The sequence below is a fragment of the Mycteria americana genome, chromosome 11 (assembly GCF_035582795.1).
Source record: "Mycteria americana isolate JAX WOST 10 ecotype Jacksonville Zoo and Gardens chromosome 11, USCA_MyAme_1.0, whole genome shotgun sequence".
Lineage (NCBI taxonomy): Eukaryota > Metazoa > Chordata > Aves > Ciconiiformes > Ciconiidae > Mycteria > Mycteria americana.
The window spans coordinates 14,449,945-14,476,127 of NC_134375.1; the positions used below are offsets into that span (position 1 = coordinate 14,449,945).

Consider the following 26,183-nt stretch of genomic DNA (forward strand, 5'->3'; position numbering starts at 1 on the left):
TGATAAAGTGTCAAGATTTATCCTGGTATTAAAGTCTCACATATTTTTCAGTTAGTGGTACTTTATTCCCAGCTCTAAATGTCACAGAACACGCAGAGAAGTTATCTCTACTAGGATCATACTTATGACGATGAATGTCAAATCATAGCTGAGCTCCATTTAGACTCGTGCTCCACAACAATGAGACGAGGATGTCTCCTGGTCAGAGCCGTGGTTAGCAGCGTGCATACAGCAGTGTGGGCAGGGGAGAAGGAGACTATCCCAGTACCCAGGTCCCTCTGCTGTGGGTAACCGAGCTCCAAGGCCTTGCTTCAGTGAAGAGTTTATTTGTTCCAAATAAGAGAGCTGCAGCCAGCGAGATTTAGACTGAGGTAACGAATGCAGCAGTACAGCAATGGGGATGTGGGAAATCACAATTCGGGTCCCTTCCTCTGAATCACCAGCACCAGGTAATGCCCATCCTGTTTGATGTTGTGCCCGCGTTACCTCTGCCAAGCCTGTACCTTGGAAAAACTGTGCGTTCTCCCCACAACTGACTGAAGCCACATTTGCAAGTGAAAAATCCTGGATCAGGACGTCACAGACCAGTTTGATTATGGGACATGCAACCAAACACCACAGGACTACACACCTCCCAGGCCAGAGATGAAGAAACACTGTACAGAGTACTATTGTTTTACAGCTGGCCTTACCTTTTCTCATGAATATCAATGGGAGTTTTATTCTTGACTTCAAAGAGAGCATGACTGAGCCCAACATACCATACAGTTGAGCAAGTTGAGCAAGGGAGAAAACAATTTCATCACCAGGCAGACAACTGGTTTGGCTGAATTGACAACTCACAAATTTCTGTCACACAGAGATGTCGCAGCAAAACCAAGGACATTGGAGCAGTGACCACACAAGAGTGTCAAAGAAATAAAATTAAATGCAAGAAGAAGGGAAGGGAAATGATGCTAAATGACCAAATCCTCCAAGGAGTAGGAGATAATAGAGAAACAATAAAAAGTAAGAGTAAAAGGTAAAACTTCAGTTTCCTTTGAGACCAGGTTCTGGTCTATGGTCACCGTAACGCAACTGGAGTTGCAGCATGACCCGTTAGCACTTTGAGGAAAGTTAAATGTTTGTATTTGTCTCTCTCAGTAACATATCCAATCTAATACTCTCTCACTACAGTAAGAGTAAAATTGTAAGAGAGGAACATTTTTCTCTGCTCGATGCAGACATACCCTGTATACGTACACTGTAACATCACTAATACTAAACTCCATCCCAACCAGACACACACACACACATACAACCTTATACTTAAAAGAAAACTATCAAAATGCAGAGCTTGCTTAAAACTTCATTTATTTGTAATGTAAGCCAAAGGATCTTAATCAACACAGAAATGCACTGCTAGGCCTCCTTGGGAGCTATAAACAATTGGTGCACTTGTCAAATAAAAATACACAAGCAATTAAATGATAGAGAAAAGGTACAGAATTCTTTATACATACGCTCTTGTTGTGTACACACACACACACACACACACACACAGAGCAGTTTCCAGTTTCCACCTGTAAGTGAAATGATAGCGAAGCTATCTAAGCCCACTTTGTAATACGCAGGCAAATAGCCTAGAAAAACTCTCACATTATATAAATGATGCAACCAAATGCTTCCCTCTCTGGCAGTTCTTTGTTGTACAAAGGTGCACTGGTAGCCTGACACTTTCTTAAATGGCTTTGGGCTAAAAGGAGGTGCTCAGCAGCTCTTAGCATAAAGCCCCTATTTATCTGCCTTCGGCAAGTTCAAGTATAACATAGCAAATTTTAAACCTGAATATTTGACGCTGATACAGCAAGGACTTGGTTACATGCTTAACTTTATGCATTGCATATAAGCCTACTGACTACACAGGCAAAATTCAGAGTATCAAACATTTGCTGGGTTAGGGCTTATGTTCAAATAACCTGGGCACAGTTCTCTGGGCTGTACCCTGCTGTTTCTTTCTCAGTGTGAAAGGTGATTCTCTTCCTTTGTTATCAACACATTCTGTGTGCTGGAGTTCCTATTCATTTAAAGAAAACTATTTTGGTTTCCCCCCTATGCTATGATGACACTGCTCAAGGTGTTACATTAGCAAAGGTGTTTTGGTTACATTATACCATTGGAAATAACTAAAATACAAGAGAGGAAGGGGAACTGAGGATATAAAGTCTATGTAAGTATTTACATATCCCATTATTAAAATAAATGAAGGCTAATTAACAAGGGATTAGCCACAAGTATGAAATACAAAAAGAATGAAAAGTAGTTTCTAAATAAGATTAATATTAGAATCAACTACTGTTAAAACCAAAATATAACATGGTTTCGGAAGCTGTAATAAAATATAAATCAATAATTCTAACAACAAACAAAAGTTATATAATTGTTTTAAAACACTTCGGAGAGCTCAAATTATAGCTTTTTTTTTTCCTCAGAAAAAGCACAGCAGGGGGGACCCTCCCCCATTCTTCCTGCAAGTTGATATTACATTAACAAAAGCCTTCATGTTAAAGCATATACTTCATATATTTTAATAGCTGTTGAGAACGTAACACAGTTCTTTCTAAACCTAATGTAGCACCTCCTGTAAGCATAAAAAGCATGGTTTTAATCTCTAATCATTTTATATGCAATAATGCCTTTGTTTTGTAATGAATTCCATTCCTTCATTTTAATGTGCCCATAGTTGCAAGGTTCTGCTGAATCATAGCTTACACAATCACAGCCTCCTAAACTTCAGAGGCTTAGCACCAGAGTTGCAACTGTCTGGGCAACAAGACTTCTGCTCTGCAACTTTCTGTGGCTTGTAGGTACCATAGACATGAGGAATTCAGAGTGCCCAGGACGCATCTCATCTATCCTCTTTTGACCTACAGTCAGCTTTACCCTGATACTTGAAAATAAAGATCAAAAAGCAAGCTAATATTTATTACAAGTTCTCACTATTGCTAGCCTAAAAGGTTTACCTGTCGCACGTTAGGCTTACGTGATCTTAAACTTTTTAAAACAGCATGCTGAATTTTTCCTTTCATTGCCTTCTTGTTCTGAAGTCTTTGAGGTTCATTTGGGTTACATTTTCAAACCTTCCCCTGTAGCTAGGAATGTACTGTTCTTTTTAAGTGGCAACTAAAACTTCAGTTAAAATAGAAAATACTAAGGCAAGTTGTGAGATACAGTAACGTCTACATTTAAGTTTAAATGCCCTTCTGGGTCCCACTAGGAAATTCCGGGCTTTCAATCAAAATAGATGCAGAGCTGCCTCTGTCCTTTGCATGTCAGTTTACACTTATGTGGCAAAGACTTCAAGATAACGGATCTGAGTCGGAAACATGCAGAAACTGTTGATTAGAATTTGCAGCATACAGAGGTGCAAAGAACAGATGGTTCTGTTTGTCTGTCATGCCTGCGAGGACTAGCGCAGACCAGCAGTGAAATTGCTAAGACCAAGACTGTCTGCCCCTTATTCCAAGCCTGTATCTTAACACCTCCTCTACTCAGATGACTCTCTAGTGATGCTGTTTGCCATGTTGTGTCATTCACACAGCACACTTACGGATGCGTCACAGACATTTTCACACTCTAGTGTTTGGAAAAAGTTTGTCAGCACTTCATCCTGTGGACAGCCTGTTTATCTGGCAGCCTGAGATGCCAGCAAGGCCTGTTATTTTCCCTCCTCTCATGAGCTGCCACACAAGGAGAGAGGAATGTGCAAGCTAAAAGGACTTTCTCTTGGAGACTGTTTTCTTATAAAACTGTGCATCAGTCCTGACTCGATAGGGTAGAAACCCCTAAAACTGCAATTCTTCAGAAATCCTACTTTTTAACTTAGGAAACATATCCTTTCCCTTATCCACATACCCCAAATATTTATCTCTAATAAATGTATGTTACATGTACAAGATATACAATCTGTATCAGTTCTTGTCATCAGAGAAAAGCTCCATGTATCTCACCCTCCTTACCCCTCTCCTACTTTGCCTATTAGATATAAAAGTGAGTAGTTCCAAGTAATGGCTAATTTTTTTTTTGCTGAACAGACTTGGAAAGTAAGATCATTTTCTCTGCTGTTTTCTTTAAGCACTCAACTACACACACCCCTCAGGGCTTACACTTAGAAGATGCCCTCTGGGAGTCTGCTCTTGTATCACTGCTCTTCAAGAGTGTCCTCGCTTTCAATTCCCCAGTGACTCGTCCCAAGTACCTTTCAGCTACTGCGAGTTTTAATAAGCTCTTGTCTGTGCATAGCCTAAGATGATCATCATATTTTCGAAATCTAAACTAAATGAAGTAGTTTAAATAAACATCAAAGCCGTCTTGTATCCTCTTTCACTTTGAGGCTATTCATTATGATCCTAGCATAAAACTCTCCGCTTCCAGGAACGAAAGTGCCAGGCAGAAATACATTTCTATGCCCCAGGTTTCTGGCGAAGCAGAAAAGGGGGCGGGGGGGTCAGAGGCAGCATTCTCAGTCTCCCAGCATGGGGATGGAAGAATGGTTCTCGGTGGCATACCATTGTTACTGTGCAGTAAATAGCAATTAAAGAGCATTAATTAAAGAGGAAAACAGATCAACAGTACCTGGTTTTGTACTCCTCATTCACAACATTCTTGGACTGTGTCTAACGTAGTTAGTATTACCAAGTTAGGGAATACATTCTTAAAACTGTAAGAGACTGGAGGGGAAGAACATGACTGTACTCCACGCAAGAAAGGATTCTCTTTCTGTTCTCCATTAGCTGTACAGGCGCCACAGCTTCCACTGCACCCCCCTCCCATTTCTTGTACACTGTTTTCCTATTTATGCTGTAGTTATTTTCCTTCTAATTCCTTCATGAGAAGCCTTCACAAAACTACTGAAGAGCAGAGAGGAAAAATGACAATCACTAGACAAAAAGTGCTGTAAAATACAAAGTAAATAGGCACTTCTAGCCTTCTAATCTTTTTAAGTAAGCGAAATCTTAGGTCCTACACGTGAAGAATAGCAGGTAATATACTTTCAGACAGAAGTGCAATTTAAGCAAATACTTTCCCTTTACTATAGTAAATTTCAACTCATCCTATCACAAGAGTGATCTTTTCTGTAATTCAGTATTCTCATTACAGTCAAGAATATTTGCCCTATCATTTCAAGAGTTATATTCCCTATATGTTACATAGCTCATACCATAACTTCTTTGTTAAGCCTAAGATAAGTACAAGCTTTTGCACAACTTCAAAAAAAGTTACAGTGAATACAGCTGTTCTTAAACAAATAACCAAACTAAACTCATCAAATAAAAGTGAGAATCATCAACTCTCCCTGTTGGAACCAAGAGAAATGTAGGAAGAGAACAAAAGGCCTAAGAAAGGACAGTTTAGGTGGACTTCTAGGATTTCTTCTGTTTTTGTAATTTCAGGGGTTATTAGGAAATTGGAAAAGGAAAATATTTTAAGTCTGAGTTTCAGTAAAAGAGGTCATACTCTTCATTTATATGCTTCATGAGATGGGGGTGCAAGAATGAAAAACTCTGCATAAAAATATAGCTGCATTTAGTATCTGTGGTTGGCTCCCAAGTAGACAATGACACGATTTTCATACACCTTCTTCATAGTTTTCTCAATTTGCTTCAAAAATACTTGTGGAATTCTCCCACATAAAGTGTGCACTGTATCCAGAAACTTAGACTGCAGAGGGTAGTACAAAGACTGGAAGAGATTGTCTTCAAATGGAAACTAAAGAAAAGAAAAAAAGAATTATTAGTTTTCACTAGTTACAAAAATGGCATTTTAGAAGTTTCCATAAGATAGAACCTTATATAGGTAAGCAATGACTTATCCCTCACCTTCCCAGAATGTCATCAAAGCCTATCAACTTCAACCACTGGTCTGCCTGTGAGTGCTCGTTTTCAGAAAAGTTTGCTTGGGTGTATTACCTGAAATGGCCAACTCTCCAGAAACTATATTTCTAGAGTCTGTAGTTAAAGCAGGTTTACTAACATAGGGATACTGTAAAGAAACAGGTATTTTAGAGCGTGGAGTTGTACATATACAACATTCGAAGTGGAAATATGGACCTGTGTCTATATGCCAGCTTCTGCCTTCCATGTGCCCAGAGGCACTAGGTGCTCAGGGAGGACAAGCTTTCATTGGGTATTTATGGACCAGAGGTGCAGTACCAGCAGGAAGAACTCCATTCAAACACTTTTTTCCACCTCCAGTATTATAGAAAAAGCAATTTATCAGCCTTTTTGATTAGAAGTTTACTATAATATGAAGGAGGATCATTTAAATCATCTCAAATACATGCATGCAGTAAGACAGGAGAGGCCAAAGCAACCTTGCTATTTTGTGTCTGATGGGTATACATAAAGCACAACTACGCCCAGCCTGATCTGCTGGAATAGCAATCTGAGTGACCCAGTTAAAGCAGTAATCTACATTGAAATAAAAGGACTGCCTCTATCGAGATAAACAACTTACATCACGTATCACTTCATAGAGTGCCTTGAATGTAGGCTGTTTGTCATCATGGTAGACACCTCTATTTCCATGCAGAATAGAGACACCTTCTTCTTCTGCACCTTTACAGTTGCTTCCGTACATACAGTGATCAGGCCGGTAGTTCCACTGACATGGAAACACATAGAGACACTCTGCCAATGTCGGGCAGGGGAGACGGCGGGGGAAGAAAAAAAGACATGTCAAACAAGAGTTACAACAAATTAAACCATGTTTCTGTGAAAAAACTGGGACTGATGATCACAAAAATTTCAGTTACTTCTTTTGTAAATATCCCAAGCAGCAGCTAGACACAGAAGCTTCCTTTCCTCAGGGGATGACTATACATATCTCAGCACTGTTAGACCTGAACTAACAGAAAGAGGGGGGCAACACCAAGACTGGGTGCAAACATAAACCAAGGGAGCATTTGACAAAGCTATAAGTGACAGAATCAAACCCAGAGAGTAGGCACCAGGTGGTACTATCCAGGGTCCTCTGCCCTAGTAAGAAGTTTCTGGAGTTACAGAAATGACTAGGGAAGCACACACAGCAGTGAGGGTTATGCAAAATCCTGAATCCTTCTGGAGACAGCACTGGAAAACTTGCAAAGTATATCCAGTGTTTGCTGCTGAAGCTTTCACTGAGGCTATGACAATCTGTTATACTGAGATACAGCACAGCGTAAGAGGTAGTGTATTTTATGCACAGTCCTTCTAAGAGTTGTCCTCCATTAATTTCATAGGTCCAGGTTATTTAAAGATGAGCTTAATTTTTCAAAAGGGCTTGTAACTTCCTTTCTCCTACTGATTCTTTTTTTTTTTTTTTTAAACTTTCTCTATGCACCTACAGTATTTGCAATATGCTTGTAGTAAATCACGCCAGTCCCTCTGACCTTTTTGCTCCAGAAATGGAGTACAATGAATCACTGCGTGATGCTGGCAGGTCATGCCAGGAGCACTGAAGACTGAACTCTTCACTTGGCCTTTCCTAGCTTCCCAGGAAGTCTGCAGCTGGTCCTGTGTGGTTCTTGAACAAGTAGAAGAAAAAGTTTCTGCAACATTTCTTCCCTTAAGGCCTCTCTAGCAGGAGACTTCTCCAGAAAGGGTAGCTTGTAAGTGGTTTCCATTCAGTCTGACCTATCACACATTCAGAATTGCTCCCTGGTGTTGCTGAAAGCGCAGGAAGAGCAGTAATGCCCGATCCAAACCCTGTTACAGTTAACGGGGATCTTTTCAGTAACCCTGAACAGATGTTTGCAAGTACAGCTCTTCAGCAGGTCACTATGGGGAGAGGATGTCATCAGGTGCTTATTAGCTTTCGTACACATCACTTGAGTATTCTTGATCTTCTCCTCACCGTGATGCTTTTGCACATTTGTTGCTGCGACAGCTGGACTCAAACTCTAGCTGCTCTGCGAGCCTTCAGATCCATTAATCATCAGAACAGCCTTTGGAGATGGGAAAAAGGGTTCATCTCTTCAGGCCCAGGTAACACAGCTCTGTGTATTTTTAAACCAATGCACTGCATCTATAAAAAGCCACCTGCAGCAGTCTTGACTGATTCCTTCCCGGGCCAACTTCAACAATTCAGCAGTTTAAAACCTCAGGAAACTCTAGTTTTCTGTTTTAATTGTATCCAGTTCTTTTGTTTTCTTTTCTTGTGCAGTCTGATGTTACATAATTCGTAAAAAATTATTTACCAGTTACAAGGAAAAGACAGACGATGGTGCAGAAAAGAGTCTCAACATGTGAATTTGATAGAGGATGCTCTCCTCACAAAATTAAAATATTTTTGCAAACTTTGTTTTTTTTCTCCATACTTAAGTTAGCAGCTTGAGTTTGACTTCACAACTAATCTGGCTTCATCTTTTTCATCCTCCAGTAGACCCTATTCCCATAACATTAATTCCTTTTTGGAAATTAATTTATGATTTCATAATGAAGATTTCTTCCACTTTATTTTTTCCGTAGTATTGAGGGTAATACATGGTGTACCGGGGATGCTGATGTTTGACATCTGTCTGCAGTAAACAGATGTTAGCTTATTGCTTTGCTTTTGCTCTCTCCTTTTATTTGCCTCGATTTGGGTATATCCAATTACCTACCCTATGACTCCTTAGAGAAAAAGAAAAGCGAATGGAATAAATAAAGATAAATCCAAACTTATTCTGTTCTTAAGATCACTTGAGGGAATACAAGGTCACATAGGAAACAAGGACAAGCAAATAAGAATGGATACTCAGCATATTGAGAGGCATGAAATAAGGTTCTTAGCCTCTTTGGGAAGCACATACTATGCTACAATTTTGAAATCCTTGCATTTCTCAGATGTTACTGTTTTTGGAAGTGCTTGAAGTAATTTCTGTGTGATCAGTGCAAAATAGTTACAAGGGGCTGAATTTCCAGAAACTGTCTCGGCACTTGTGGAAAAAGTCACACCCTTTTAAAATGAAGATGCCTAAACTTGCCAGTTCCTTGGAAATACGCACTCATGCAAGTAAGACTCCAATTCAAGAGGAAACAAAGGACAAACCAAAAATGTTCCAAGTTGTTTATGGGGGCATTGTGCAAGAGTGACAGACAGGAATCAGATATGACATTTTGCTGGGCTGACAAGTACATACATATTGGTCACGCTGGTCCACACTAGGACAGGTGGGTTATGCCACCTGTTCTCCAAGAACAAGGTTTTGAGAGATCTGAAGTCCTCTAGAGCTCTTCATAGTCCCAGAGGAAGCAGAATACAGAAGAGCAGAAAATGCACAAATCTAAACAGCAGAATATACATGACACCACGCTGATGCCTGCTGAGGCTGGATCATTCAGCTGAGAGGCTGGAAGCATCTTCCTCAAAAAATAACTTTTAGTGAAGGAGTGAAAGTAGAAAGGGCAACAGTTTCAGAGGAGATATTTCAATGGCTGTGTCTATTTTCTGTTTATATTAGCTTTATTACTCATTTGCATAAATATCAGAACTCAGCTGAACTTCAGAAAAATAGAGCATAGCTTTGGAGAAAGTTTGGCAATTTCACATTCAGATAAACATCCAAAACAAGAACATTTTTTCAGCTAGGCCCTGGTCCTGTGACGCTCTTAAGCACACATACAACTTGAACTTCTTTCCTGCATTCGATCATTAATGTTATACTTCCTTATTTTCCCAGAATCTCCAGAAAACAGATTTACATATTCAATGGAACCAAGTCCGAGCCCCACTACCTGCACCACTTTCGGAAGTATTTTCATAGGTTGTAAATCCTAGGTGCACTTACACATTAACTTCATGCCAGAGTACATTATGCATATTATAAATAACAAATAGCACCTTTTTTTCATTTTTCAAGTTCAAGAAATTTTCTTAACTCAGACAATGATGACTCCAAGAATCATTACTTACCTGGGTTAAAGTAAAAAATTATATTTAGTAAATCCTGGTCTCCCCATGTAATATAATTTTTGTACTTTTGGTATAATGGATATAACATTTCCTCCCAAGACAAACCACTCGGTATCATGCTGTTCTGCAGGGCAGAAACACAGAAGCAATGGGTTAATACCATGAACAGTGATGCGATATATGACTCAGAGTATGGCACCCACATATCCATAAGTCTGCTAAGCCATGTCAGATACCTAGGTGAAGAAAATGAAGAACTGCCAGGAAATGTTAGACCTGGATAGAGTTGGAACAGCAGAGCTGACTGTGCTCTTGTTATCTAAACAGGAAGCCAGGGTCTCCTGGGTCTAGCTCTGATGTCAGCTCCTGCTATTCACAATCTTCCTATTCTGAGCAACAGGAGGGAGAAAAAGTGGAAAAATGGGAAAATGCAAAAATGCACGGACGAGGTGAAAACTGAGGTATAAAAGCGAGGAAAAATGCAGACTAAGAATTATCTTCCCTGGGAATTATGATATTAAGACCAAGGTCTTTTTTTACTCAAGCTGTTCCTATAACAGTATGGGAAACCCCTGGCCTTGACTGAGGAAAAAGACCACTTGGGGCAAATAAAGTTTTTAAAGAGAATACGTGCTCAATGAAACAAATAGAGATTTTACAAGTCAGGCCTTTCACAAAGGAGGGCAGATGTCAGATGTCAGTGAAAATGTTCCCTTCTCAATTCAATTCCCGTATCAATGCATGGAGTCACTTGATCTGCAGCAGGATACAAAATTCCATTTACAGCAGATGCAAAAAATTACCAGTTTCTCTTGATATTTATATCAAGCTTTCCAATTTTAAAAACGATACAGTGACTGCACTGAAGATCCTTGAGATTATTCTTTCATGTATCTTTCAACGGGAAATGAAATGTTGAAGAAGCCATTTTTACTACTGCTAACAGACTGCTTCATCTGCAAGTTCTCAGTGCTCCAAGCCTCTTGAGGAAGTTTCACTTGTTTCAATAATAATTTTCACTATAATTGCTTTTAGTATCCAATTATATATATTCTATCTTTTTCAGATTCTTTATATTACAAACTTTATATAATTTTATACTAAGTTTTACAAGATGTGAAAAATACATAAATCATTAGTTTCTGCAACAGCTGTACTTCTTCTCACCTTGAACTGAGTGTTGCGTATCCGTGTTAAATTCATTAGCATCACTCCAGAATTGACTCCAGTTGTCCCATAATAAGGGTGACGCGCAAATCGACTATACCAGCCAATCTTTGGTATTTCGTGTTCTGGGGCCATAGCAGCTAGCTGTGTTGAGTTGAACTCTTTCAGGATGTGCCAGATGTCATCGATGGGCCTCAGGAAGAGAACATCAGTGTCCACATAAAGGAGAGAATCCACATCCTTTAAAATGACCTTTTGGGTTTGCACAGTGAGGAGAGGAAGAGATGAAAAAGAAACCAAATAGACAACAAAAAGGAAGATTATTGGCAGAAAGTACTTTTATTTTAAACTGATAACTTGAAAGAGGTTATTGATTTATCAGCTAAATGTAATTACACATAGGAACAAGAGTTATCAGGTTATTGGCTTGTCATTTGTTTTGTTGTTTGTTTTTTTTTTTTCAACTGCACAGCACAACAGCTACCAGACCACAGAAGTTAGATTCTAACCTTCATATGAAACAGTAATCCACTGAGCTCTCAAAAATACCTGCAAGGACTATTTAGTATCAGTTCAGAAATAAAAAGCAAAGAACATATATTTACATAGCTTTGTTAGTTCTTTTCAAGATCTGTAAGTGGTGAAACACGTAGCTTCCTCCATAGACAGAAAGGGTAAGCTAGTATAACAGAATACTTTTCATCTCCATTTGGTATCATGTTTCCTTATGCATTTCTAATGACTGTTTTTCTTACTACAACCTTGTGCTCCTAGGAGACTTACATTCAGTGTTAATATATACAAATTATTTGCATTAGTTAAGAAAACCCTATCTATCATAAAAATGTATATACATCCTCCTGAAGAACAAAATTTGCTTGGTAAATAGAAATGTCATTTCAAAACTTATCAGGTCAGACTCTGAACTCTGTTATTGGACTCTATACCGGGAATAACCACAGTAAAGTTAGTCAAGTCAGAGGGTGCAAACCGTAAATTAGATCCAGGATATTTAATCTATTCTTGTTGACAATGTTCCCCCTTGTGGCTATCCAAATCCTTACATGCTCATTCGTTAATTTTAGTAGGGCAAATTATATAGTCCTTCAACAGTCCAAGAAAACTCCCTTGATGTTTGCACCAGCTCTTTCTAAGGTTGTTTGTTAAGTAATAAATATCATTAGCTAAAGTTGATCATCAGTTCCAGCTTCATTTTTGTTGCTCTTCTTCATTAGTTGCTAAAACTGTCCAAAAATTCCTAAAGGACTGAAATTTTCTTACTTTCAGCCAAAAGCCCTATTTCTCTCTCTTTCTTTGAAAAGCAAATCCAAAAGGCTATTGATTTTCACCATGTTGTGGAACAGAACAATCACTCACTCATCCAATTGCAATTATACTAATGACAAACTGACAAACAAACTCTCTTTCAAACTATTTATGCAGGTAACAATAAATTCTACTAAGAAATTGAATTTTACATAAATTGAAATGTATTGTGACTGAAGATTACCTGTGAAATAGAGTGAACAACATTAAGATTTTGAACAAGTGGGGGGGAAAATTACCTTTAGGCATGCTCAACAGGCATCCACTAAGATGCCAAATCCGTGAGTATGGACTTAAATGAGATTTTTCACCTGACTGAACACTTCGGGATTCAGACTGACATTTAGCCAAGTTTAACAAATCCCTGACCTGTATTTCTGACATGATAACTACATGTTCTTCCTACATAGCAGGACAAGCGGGAGAAGGCAAGTGTCTCTATGTTTTAAACAAAAGTTACGCTTACAAGAAACTCCAAGTAAACAAGTCCAACACAATCCAGATCACTCTGCTGGATGGAAGGTTATAGCAATACACCATTTTTCCACAAAAATACAAAACAGCATGTGGAGGTATCAATAAATGAGGGACACAAATAGTTCAGTAACACACTAAGAGCTCAGAGGCAAATATTTGCAAATGTTAAGTATCCCGGAGTCCGGTACTAAAAAAAGCCAAGTAAAAAAAGACAGCTACTTTAAAAGTAAATCAACAGAAGACAGACAGTTGAAAAGAAGAAAAGGTTTCTCAGCTTAAAGATATCCTGGATATTGTATGTTACTCTGCAGACCTAGAAGCCCTAATTCATAGGGACCTCTTATATGAAGTCATATAAAATCAAAATATATTAAAAAAAAATCACCCCAAAATTTAGTCTGAGACAGGAGATAACACATGAATACAAAGAGAGCAAAAGCTATTAGATTTTGCCTGAGGGATCCACAGCACAGTGTATACCACGTAAGATTTTTTTCTAAGGGTGCCCTGGTAGAGAGACAAGTTCGGACATTTCCAGCAGAGGGTTAAGGGGGAAGTTTAATGGGTGCATATAGACACTCTTCCCAAGCATAAGTGACAGCCTGGGCACTGCTTCTTCCAGCAGAAAACTGTTCTTTCAGCAACCTTAAATATACACATAAATTTAAGTCTGTGGAAGTCAATCAACTGTAATAATTTTCCTATATATAAATGGATTCAAGCAGGTATTTCAGTTCTTTGTGAAGTGGGTGCGTACCAGCATTTGACTCCACGCTTTCTGCCATGTATTCCTCCACTCAGGATTCACATGTTCTCCTTTCTGGTTTGTCAAAAGATCCTTTCCTCCCCTGTGTCCGAGGTGTTGCCCTGCAGTGATACCCAACAGGCTAAAAGAAAAGCTGTACTACTTCCTTTAAGCCCTTCATGCTTTTCTCTTTCACATGTGAACTGTTAAGACTTATTTAAAACCTACACGTCAGTTTGAATTGATCACATCCCCTTCTGGCTGTGCATTTAACTTCGCCTTGGGTAGGGGAATTTAATTTCAGAAATTGTGGCTGTTAAGAGTTCCTTGCATAGCTCCCAGGATTTCAATGGAGTTACACTGGGGATAAACTTGATTTAAATAACTTCGGCATTCCCAATGTCCCATAGCTTTCGGGTAGCTCTGTTCCCAAACTAAATAAGAGTTTTCAAAAAAAAAAAATTTAGGCTCTACACAGCCCTTAAAATAATATTTAACTTTTACTTACTCAAAAGCATACAAGAGGAGGTGATGAATTTTTGACTCTGCTGATATTCAGTGTCAAAAGCAGCTGAGTACCACAAGGCAAGCCTGTGGTACAAGAGACCTTGCTCCAGCTTGCTCTGCCTGAACCAGACGCTGCACAGCTAGGGCTGGCAGTGTGCCGAGCCTGCCAGGAGGGCTAACCAGAGGGACATAACTGCAGCTTAAAAATGACATGCATCTGACCTGGAGCATAAACAACACAAGACTGTCTGGTAGTCTGAGTTCACGCTTGCTAGCACAAACCATGTAGACATACCTGACAGACTGTGATTTTTGAAACAAATGGTCAGGAATATGACTTGACTGTGCTTGTCTTCTTCCTCACTCTACAGGCGCGTACAGCTTAAAAGAAGTGTGATTTTTTTTTGCAGCTATATAGAGTATTCTTCGTAAATCTGTCAAAAAGTTCTGCACAGAACTGGCTATATTTAGCCTGACACTTCACTTAAATACTCAATTATCTGTAATTTGATTTCACAACTTCTGTCTCCCTGGATTCTCCCTGTGTTACCAAGGTTGGCAAGTAGTAACACACTACTGTGTAAACACATATTGGTGTATTGTGAAGCTGTGCTACCTAACGGTTTGCAATGGCTAGCATGGCAGTTTATCAGAGCTTTATCCAAAATTAGGGATAAATTACAAATCTTGATGCTAATGTAGCAGTACCACAAAGCTGAGTTACTAAACTTAATTGTAGTAAGCAATTAACTCAAGTTACAACAGAGACGGAGACTTTTGTCTAGATAAGGTCCTGGCATCTATTCCCAGTGCCACCAGTGATCCACCAGGTTGGATACTTCAGCGTACTAAGAGGACACCTATAATACAGGGCTATTGCTAATCTACCTTAAAAGCTCTTAAGTAGATTAAGTGTTTTGAGAAGGGTTCTAAATGTTAGTTACTATTAGAACTAAAATCACCCAAAAATCCTTAAGCATTTCATGATACTTTAGCTGATTGTTTTGGTAGCTCCAAAACAGCAATATAGAGACAGCTGCAAGCCAGCTCTGTGGTATGCAACATTCGTCAGACCAGAAGACAGTTTTTCACTTGATGTCTTAACATCCATGTTAGTATTACAAAACAGTTTCAAGTGTTTGCTGAGAGCATTACCCTCCTAGTTTATTTTTAAAGTTTCATTTTGTGCTCATGTTACGATCTACATCTTCCTTATTCTGCCTTTGCAAATCCCATTCATGGTTTTATTGTAGTAGACTGCAGCAAGGGATTTAGACTTGTGAGATTACATGGAGGCTCAATCTACTTTCCCTGTATATAAGTAGCAAACATATGATCAGATGTCACCAACGCCTCTACAAAATGCTGTATGATCTTCCTTAATATTTTAGTAACCCAAGCAGATTCAACAAGTTGGGAATGTGTACATCGACCTGTTACCCAGGACAAAACAGTTCATTACTACAAGCTGCAGGATCACATCCCATAGCTCTAGTTTTATCCGTGAGTAAAACCATTGAAAGATTCTTACACAATTTTCCCTTTAACACATTCCTCCTACCCTCCTGTCCACTTTCACATGCCCGCTGGTGCTGCAGGAGAAAGATTTCTTTGGCAGGAGGCACTTGTGAATCAAAGACTCACATTCCACTCGTGCTTAGCATTATCAGGAGCAAGACAATTTGCACAACTGAGGGCTAAACAGCTGATAAACTCAACTACTACTCTCCTGGGGTCCTCCCTAAATCCAGTCACATTTTATGCCGCTGCAGGAGAAAATGCTTAGGACAGGGAAGGATAAGAATAAAAGGATACTGACATCCTGCTGGTATTCATTTAAAATACAAGCCAAAATAGTTCTCTAAACAATAACACGAGAAACCCTCCGCTCCTGCTGTGTGCAGACTGGATTTCTACAGTGTTGTCTCATTCAAAGGGGACATCAGAACCTAGTTATCAAGCACCGATAAAAGTAACAGTGGCTGAAACTACCCAGAAACAGCCTAAGGTTCTGCCAGGCTGCAAACTTGAGTACCAGAAGTCCAACTGGGCACTTGCCACCTCAGCTATTACTACAACTTGTTTTCTTTACTATATCTGTATCAACTTAGTGTCAGCTGCGACTACTCTCGGACAACCCCTCCTATTCAAAGCCATAAACCTCAGCCTGACCACACATAACATTTTGCAATTGCCCCAAGAGAAACAAACATTTACAGTTCAAGCTGTCTTCTAGTTTTGCTAAGACAACATGCAACAGTCTAATATTCCTTACAAGAAGTTACTGGAGAACTTCGGCAACATGTGAGTGACAAAAAAGGAACCAAAAAAGCACTGCCCAGCCTAAAGGTATCAGCATGAATACATAACTCTTTTCTGTCATCAGAAGGGTGATGACAAACAAAACTGAAACCATTTCTGTGATGAGAGTCTACCAAAATGACAAAAAATACCACAGAAATAGGAAGAACAAAGAATTATGTTTACCCAGTGAAAATAACCCCATTTGAGTACATCCTTACAAACAATCTGAATTGAACAAGCTAACGCTTAGGGATTGTTTTCCAGGTGATATAAATATTTACTCAGGGAAGAGAGGATCCCTGCTGAAGTTGGAGTTACTTTCAGCCCATCTGGCCTTTGTGCATTTGATAGTCTACCCCTAAATGGCAGATAAACAGAACTGCTGACAGCACATATTTTCTCACATATGTATTCATAGCCTACGTATCTGGATGTGCAGCTGTCTCCTGATTGTTTCCATCTGAGAAAGTAAAGATTTCTTTGTCATCCCCCCATTTCTCATAAGACAGCAATGAAGAAATCTGGATCATGTGAACAGCATGTCACTTTATTGGAGTCACCCCAGTCAACAGCAATGCACAAGATATTTTTGATAGATGTTCTGAATTCCACATAAATCACTTTATGCAAAAGTTCTTTCAATTTCTGTTATTTCTGCATATGCAAAATTGTTATCAACACCTTCTTTCTTTCCAGCAACGTTAAGTATTTTCCAAATTTATGACACTGTAAGTATACAGTAAAGAATACAATTTTTCAGTGAACCTGAAGATCCCAGGACACACAAGGCTCTTGCATGGAATATGACTTTGAGCACACTGGAGTTATTACCTTAAGGGCAAATCTGGGAAAGGGAAAAAGGGAAAAAGAAAATAAGGGAAAAAGAAATAAAATTCAAGGAAAAGGGATTGCTGAAAGCATCAGTCTAAGGGCTAACATGTGGAAAGGGAGATACTGGGTAAAAAGGATATGATGACTGCACACTGAAAAGAATGTTATTTATCAAAGGCATGCAGCATCTACCCTGAAAGCATCTCCCCTGACAGAGCTCTCGCACCAAGTCTGAAGAGTCTGAGAGGTTAATGGAACTAGAGACAAATAAGAAACACACATTCTTTGTTAGCAGGAGAAAAAGTGAGGCTGGATTTCTGTTTTGTTTTTTTAAGTGGCTAAAGCACAGATTAAAATATCCTTAAGCAGATGTTTCAGCCTGAAAATGGTTTTAATACTACACCAGCAAAGCTTCCTTTCTGCAGAATTAACTTTTTCCTGAAGCGACCTACTCAGAAATCCAGGTGCCTTACCGGAAGAAAAAGGCGTTGGGCAGCACATGGTTTGAATAACTTTTTCCATTCCTGAGCATTTCCTACTGAGAAGGTTATTGAGTAAATGTTGTATTCAAACTTCTTGGTATAGGATGAAGGCCATTCCTTTAACTGAAAGACACAGGGGGAGGAATTAGACACTACATGTTATATAGCTTATATTAAAATAATATGCATGCATAATGAATGTATAAACTGCGTACAGTAAAAAAGTGCTTAGCTGCTACTTGTTGATTTCAATGTAATTTTGCTCAGAGATTTGCAGCTTATAACTAACTCATTTATTTATTTACCAAGTTACAAAGAAACTCACCTTCTTCTCAAATTCAGGCTTAAGGGAATCCTCAGCAAAAATGTGAAAACAGAGCCTCCTGTTGCTAAAGAGAACTGCCGATTTCAGCATGATTAGTGTCTCTTCCAGCCGGTCCCCACATGCCACAACTGCCAGATGCATGCATTGCAAAGATGAAGGCTCTTTTGAATGTTTCTGTTCTCCAGGCTTCCTGAAAACCATAAATAGGCATATAAAAAATACTGAGGTAAACATGAAGAGAATTCCGCATTAATAGATATCAGGGGGTTTTTTCTTCCCCTTCATTATGTAGGGGATCAGGAGGGTTATTTTCTGATTAGATATCCACAAAACATGCAAGTGTCATGCCAGTTTTGTCAATGGTACAAAACAAGAGTGTTAAAATTACAACACAAAGAAATATGCTACTTTCAGAAATTTTCTGGTTATTCTTACATTTCTGGATTTGCATAAATCACTGCACTACATACACAGATGAAACTAATTCAACAGCACCTCAAACCAGACAACTCGCTCTGTGCAAGTGATAGCTTTTTGTTCCAGCTTAGAGGTTATGAAGCCAGAATGGACTTATTACTACCTAGCCAACTTTCTAACACAATGCAGATTACAGAACTACATCCAGTAACATCATTAACAGGCCCATAACTTTTGGCTAGACTGGAAGAAGACATCCATACTTTAAAAAATCCACTCCATCCATATGTAAATTATTCTAACAGTTAATTAATTTTGCTGCTAAAAATGCATGCCTTAATCCTGGCCTGAAGGTACTGGCATAGTTTCAAAGGACTGCTCTCCGTTTCACCCGATGGAATCCTTGAGATTTTGCTAAAACAGAGATTTTTAAAAACAAACATATTCACATGTCCCAGATGAATCAGACTATATTCCACAAGCCGTCAAGGGCCAAACTATGGGTTTTTCACTTAGCATGCAACTATGCGGGCTTAAATAAATTTCAGCTACACTATACGGGAATCTGCATGTAAAAGGCACATTGAAGCTACTTGCTAGCCAGAAAAATCAGGGTTCTTTTGGGGAGTTGAAGACATTCTGAAAATAATGGCCTTTTGGTTTTGCATGGCCCCCCCATCAGTATGGAGGTAAAATCACATCCTCCAGGAATGCTTCTACCGTATTTTATTCACATTCCAACACAGATCGCATTTATACTCCATTAGATGGATGTCTGCTGAGAAAGCAACTAAATTACAAGCATTGTAATCATTATAGGAGAGTTCAAAAGGCTAATCATAGATCACTACCAGTTCTTGACATATCACTGAACAGAGGACATCAATCCCTGGCTCTTCTCAGCACACACAATTACATACATATAATTAATCAGTAAAGTTAATACTAGAAACAAAAGTTCTAAATAAAGAAAAAAATGACAGTTAATAAAGCTGTCATTATCTTTTGCCAGACATTAAAATGCTGCTTTGTATAACAGCAGTGTTCTACACTACAGAGTAATCCACTTCTGTGTTAAGGAATACCAGCCAATGGTACTTTACTGACTATACAAAGCAACATGTTTCATTAAGGGTTTAAAGTCTTAGGCTTCCGTCTTAATTAAACCCCAATTTCATCAGTGTATAAATAATGGAATACTACATCTATGTGAAGTGGTATTTACTTTCCAACCTATTAGTGTAAAAACCACTGAATTATTGAAGTGAATAATTAGCTGCTCACACAGATCCCCTTTTCCCCCCTTCTCCCTATCTCTTTAATGTTTCCTCTTAATTGAGTCTCTAAATCAAGCCATATGCAGGATGAGAACTGCTTTGATATAGCTTGTGGCAATGGAATTCACTGAGAGGGGGACTAAACTCTAAGCTTTTATTGCAACACTTCAAAACCCAACACCAAAGCACTAAGCTTTTCTTTGCAAATTTTAGCCACAGTGAACTCTCCATTATGCAGCTTTTTTGTAGTGAAAAATCCAGTATATGTAGACAAGCACTTCCAATGAACAGACTCAGCAGAAGCAACCCTCGATGAAAGCGGAATGCCCCGTAAGCCCATGGGAGCTACAGATGAACAAGAGACATCCTGCCTGCCAACACAGATGCCCTCCCAGCCCCAGAGAGTGGAGGAGAAAGCTGAGCCTTGGAAAAGAGTAATTATGAGTCGTGAAGGCCTGGGCTGAAGGGGTTCAGGAGCCTGCAATTGCCTAAGTAGGAATAAAAATCCCCAAGAAAAGGAGCACGAGGTAGTATTTGAACTACCTCAGTAGTAGTCCAGGACACTGAGGGCAACAGTTAGCGACGAAAGGTGCAGAAGAATGTTGGGACACAACTTTTTGCATCTTTTTTATAAGTACATAAGGAAACCAAGAGGACTGTAAAAACAAAGGTGAGCTGGAAAGGGAGGAAAAAAGAGTGTCATAGCAGGATGCATTTAACAGCAATTTTAGCTTAGCCTTTACAAAATTACTATTATTATCCAGAAGTCTGAAAAGAGGCAGGTGGAAAGGCAAAGTCAAACTGCTAGGAAGGCAAATGAGCAGATTACAGCAAAGAACATCACAACTCCCCTTCCCTCGTTTGCTTATACATGCATGTCCATACATCGCAGGGAGGAAGGGAAGGGACGGGGAGAAATAACATCTGGATGAAAGGATATTCCTTAAAGATCTGCAGGACACGGCCAATGTCTTCAAACCAAAACAGTGCCAGTTTGACCAGCAGCATCTAGGATGCTTCTGCTTTACACAGAATAAATGGCTATGCTGGCTTATCTGGATCCCATCTTGAAGATAAGAGGGCCTCCACCATGTGTTGTCAAGAGAGAAACTAGAGGTTAGAACTTAGCTTATGCCAGTGGAGCAGCTACTTCTTTTCTAGCAGGGGTAGGTAGGGCTGGGCACCAGGAGCCTTCTCATTCAAACAGGCTTACTCCTTAATGAAAGGCCGTCTTTAAGCTGAGGTTTCATACAAGGTACACACTGAATCCTGATTCAATACAGTGTATCTCCTCTAATTGCAAATGTTTGTTTATCATGTAGTTACCAGTGGTTGATGCAAACATACCGGGAAGCTAGTAGTTTTCTGAAACACTACCTGCTCAGATGTTCCTAGACAATACAACAAATGGAACAGACGAAAGATGCATACTTTGTTTTAAAGGATGGAGTACATTAATACTGTGGTAAATTGTACAAAGGATAAAATTTGTTACATAGAATAAAAAACAGCTGGCAAGCAAGAAAGAATATACTGCTAGGTTATCAACCTAAGACATTAATAGGCTTTTGACGTACTCAGGTAGTGGTTGAAGGGTAAGTGAGCTCCGTTTTTGGCTCTATTTCAGTAAGTCAGCCCCTGCAAAGCTTTGGGTGAGTCATTAATTCTTTATGCTTTAGTTGTCCTATCTGTAAAATGGGAACAGCTGTTACAGGAGCAAGTCACCTACCTCGAGAGACTTCCAAGCACATTAAAAAGCACATAGATCCACAGAGTACTACAATTATTATTATTAGCCAATTATTCCTAAGATTTATAAGTGCATTCATTCATTCATTTATAGTCCAACTTATTGGTTATGGATAGAGTCTATAATTGGATTTTATAATCTAAATTAAATGTTTAAATGCATCTAAAACAACACAGTGACCTGGGCCTTAAAGTTTAATGTGTTTGACAAGAACAAATAAACCATATACACAAGGTCTTTGTTGCCTTGGTATCCTTCTTATTTCAGTACATAAATGTAGCTTGTCAATATATTATAAATCTAACTCATATAACATGTCAAACTCTTTGCTCTGTTCCCTGTTTTACCCATCTGTTCAGAGAAAATTGCTTCCTGCTCTCCCTTACCTGCTGTTCTCCTATTGTATTATTATATGGCTTTAAAATTAAGCATTGTTGCCTAAGATTAAGCACTACAGAAAGCATCACAAAATACTTGCAGAATACCTCCCTATGAAACAGCTGAAGACAGACTTGATAAGACGTAGCACGATAAAATGTTTATACCAAAGGCCTTCCAACAATACAGACCAACTCCCATCCAGTTGCCCAATGGTATTTTATTTACTGCATACATTTTTTCTGACAGGCATGGGTATTGACATAGCAGAAGAAGCCTGAGTGCTCAAGCACAACAGTGTACATTTCTAGGTCTTAAAGTTTAGATTACATGCAATTTTCTTATTAGTCACAGCCAAAGTGCCTCAAACGTAATTAACCCAAAACCTGTCTAAATCAATCCAGATCCATTCAAAATAATGAATTCCCATCTCATTACAGAGCCTGCTAATCTATTCAAGCCTTCAAATTTATTCCTGAGAGAAAGATAATGCATGCAGATTCTTACAAAATGCAATATAGTTGTTAGTTTTTGAAACCTTCTTCATATTATGATCTCATTTACTCTTGCAGCATAAACAAGGTTAGATGTAGGCATTGTATCAAAACTGGTGATTCACTAAACAGGCTCCTTTCCTGACAGTCAACACTGAGTCAATGTCCCAACAGTGGCTTCATTACATGAAACACATTCTCTCACACACTTTAAAATATAAATTAGAAAGGCTCTAAATGTTTTTAAATAAAGTTTTCTCACTTCAATGCAGTTGCACAAAACTGACTGTAGTTGCTGACAACCAAAAAATTGTTGAAGTTGTAACCTCCGCTACCGCCCAGAGAAAAGGGCGAAAAACACTCTTGTGGTTTTGTATCTTCTTTTATCAAGTGGGTTCTTTGTTAGACAGAGATGAGGTATTTGGGCATGTTATTATAGGCTATCAAACTCAAGCCAAACTTGCATGTGTGAGCACACAGGCTGCAAAGAAAGAAAAAGTATCTTGACAGGTTGCCATATGAGAGATGTTTTGCTTTGGAAAAGTTACTTCCAGGGAACTAAATGTGCTGGCAAAGGTTCACTTCCCAAGCCTTGCCACGCTGGTTTAATAGAAAGTGTGGTCACATCTGCCCTTCAAATGTAAAATAACCCTTTTGCTTTTTGATACTTTGCACTCATTGGTTTGGCACATACTTATAATTCTTCATATGAAAAAAATCTTACTGAAGGCATAGGACTTGCCACTTCCAAGAGGAAGGCTCAGTAAAACCACCATCAAAAATCAGTTTTCAAAGCTAACCAGAAGTTCAAATGCAGTGCTTGTCTAGATTTGCCAAAATTATCTAATGACCAAAGCAGGACACATGAATGTGTTTACTAACATTTGCTAGGTACCAGCCAGCTAATGATATGTGACTAAGTTAAGCTTTTATCATGTATGACTACTGACCTTAGAAGAAACCTGCACTTCTTAAAAACTAATGTCTTCTATTATTATCATGTGACTACAGAAAGCGGTATTACAAAATCCCAGTTAAACTACTTTGCCTGCAACGTGACTGGTCTTATAAAGCAAATGCACATCCTAGATGATGCCTTTGATTACTTCAGAGTTCGGCCCCAAACCTGCATCCTTCTGACAAAACTACACAAATCAACTTGGCAAAAGTAATTAAAACAACTTTTTACATTCACATAGACAAAACTTCACTAAGGTTATTTGAATCAATCATGCAGTCTACATATAAACACATACACCATGATCAGATCACAAGATCTTACACAGTCATAATCAGATTTTTTTATTATCCTGAAGGAATCAGATCATATATGATCTCTCACATCAAATAAAAAAAAAAATATTCCTTTGCTCATAAGGAGTAACTAAAATAATAATTATTTATATTATAGGAATGAATAGGCGGTAACAACCCTGATTCACCATGTTACATTGGATGTGCTTTACTACAAGCACATGCATAAGCAAAGCCTATTAAATCAATGGGAATACCCACTCCTGAAGTTAACAACTAGTTAAATCACTGTCTGTTTCTTCCACTCCAAATTCCAGCCCTCTGGAAACAGCCTCACACTGCTTTCAGTGTCTCTTGGATCAGGCTTTTTAAGCCACGCAGATCCCACCACCTGATGCCTTCACCATGCAAATGTGGATGTGATTCGTTCCAGGATGGCACCCGCTGGCGGGTATTTCTGCCTTTCCAAGAAGGCAGGCATCTCCTCGACTTAGACCACATTATGTCACACACCCCCCCCCCAAATATTTTTTATGGATACCTTCACTTAAATAAATTTTATTTTAGTAGTAACTAACACAATACAGAATCTTTCAGCAAGGGGCAGAACTGGACCCACAGAATTGTGCTTCTCCATTATACAAACTCCTGCTGGTGTCCATGGTGCAGGATCACGCCCTGCCAGCAGATGTGAGGGAAAAAAACCCAACAATCAAGCCCCACAAACAAACAGGCAATCAAAAATTTGAAGAGAAGGCATGGTTTAAATACAGCATTCCTCTCTTTTTTTTTTCGTTGTGTTGCAGACCTTGTAAAAAGTACTTGCAAAGTCAATAAATAATAGAAAAGTTAGATAATGTCAAATATTGGAACAAGAAGATGCCCACTGAAAAGCTCCTTGAAATGCAACAGTTGTTTACACTCCCTAGCAGTTTCATACTTTCTGGGCTCCTTCCTTCAGTCTTCTTGATTTCCATGATAATCGCAGAGATATGCCTTAAAGAAAAATGACTTCAGGAGGTACAGTTGCTAGTGGAAATAATCCTGCTTTAATACATGCATTTGAATTCTGTCCATGATCCATTCTCAGCCACAGTAAACCTCTTGCATTCAGCAGGGTAACAACGCTTGTAAGAAACCAACTGCTTTAATAAGTTAAGGAATAAGAGCTCAAAAAACAGGAGTAGTCTTTCATTCAGAACATCTCTGTGAAATCATGAATCAAAGACACAAAGACATACCAAGTTAATTAGATATATGAGGTCACACTGGCCATAACATCGTTGGAATGCAAAGGGGAAAACAGTCCTCCACCCACCGAAAGCACGCTGCCCGTATCCTTTTCTGAAGTAATTACAGTTTTTTAAAAAATATTCTGCCTGTAAGGTGCTGCAAGAGGGAACACAACACATCACGATTTCAAACTCTTTTTTAAAGTTCTGCTAAATTAATTTACTTACAAAAGGCATTCAAAACAAAAGCTCGACAGCTTAAAATCTGCTGATGCCTTGCAGTTTGGAACCCAGTGGTACCCCACAGAAATAGCCAGCCACCTTCCCTTCTCCCTGCAGCATTAATGAAAAAATCGCAGAACCGTAGCTCCCGAGACTGACAGCAGCTCCTCACGGACGCCAGCCAGCCAGTACCACATTCCCCACGTCAGCCTTCAAAACAAGGCCAAAACTCATGGAAAAGCAGCTATTTCAGAGGCCGCCCTCGCACAGGCACGCAGAGGAGGTTCCGCCCCGCTCGCACGCAGGGACCAGAGGCGGAGGTACCACTTCCACGCACTTTCGTGGCATCTCTGGCAACCATGCTCCAAGTGAAAACACGCAGGAAAAAGTTTACACTTCTAAGGCCAGAGCAGTTCGTGCAAGGGTTTCTAATCACCGGTCACCCGCAGAGGCGAGGGGAAAACGATCTGGGAAAGGGAAGTGCCCGAAGGACCGGGCGGCAAAGAGACGCCGGCGAGCGGCCACAGCAGAGGGAACCCACGGGGCGGGGCGGGACGGCCCGGGCACGCGTGGGGCTGGGCGCGCCTGACAGCGCGCGGGCTCCAGCGGCCGGGCCGGAGCCGGGCAGGAGGGGCCTGAGGGGCTCCCCGCCGCGGGCAGGGGCCGGGGGCGGTCGCGCGCGGGGCGCCGGCCGGCCACGCGTGGGCCGGGAGCGCGGAGGGCGGAGCCGCCGCCGTTACCTGGCGCTGGCGAGTTCGCCCCCGGCAGGGCTCCTGCGCGGCGGGCTCCGGCTGAGCCGCGGTTGCCGGCGGGCGAGCGGCGCGGCGGGGCGGGCGGGGGCGGAGGGCGCGGGCGGCGGGCGCGGGGGCGCGGCGGCGCTGCCCGCCAGCAGATAGAGCAGCAGCAGGCTGCCGAGGCACAGCAGCGCCGCCGCCACCTTGCAGGAGAGCCGCATGGCGCGGGAGCTCAGGGCGCGGGGCGCGCCGCCCGCCCGCCCCTCAGCCCGCCCGCCGCCGACATCGCCCGCGGCCCGGCGCGGCGCGGGGACGTGGCCGCCGAGCCCCGGCCCGGCTCCCGGCAGCG

General features: G+C 40.2%; 1 protein-coding gene across 1 annotated transcript; it reads right to left on the minus strand.

The window, feature by feature from the left end:
- Positions 1-1,328: 1,328 nt before the first annotated feature.
- GXYLT2 (glucoside xylosyltransferase 2) lies at positions 1,329-26,183 on the minus strand. The gene is made up of 7 exons (XM_075514330.1): positions 25,841-26,183; positions 18,077-18,266; positions 17,743-17,874; positions 11,080-11,331; positions 9,913-10,036; positions 6,496-6,668; positions 1,329-5,748 (listed from the first exon to the last, which is right to left on the minus strand). The coding sequence occupies exons 1-7, from the start codon at positions 26,053-26,055 to the stop codon at positions 5,566-5,568; spliced, it is 1,269 nt and encodes a 422-aa protein (XP_075370445.1). The 5' UTR covers positions 26,056-26,183; the 3' UTR covers positions 1,329-5,565.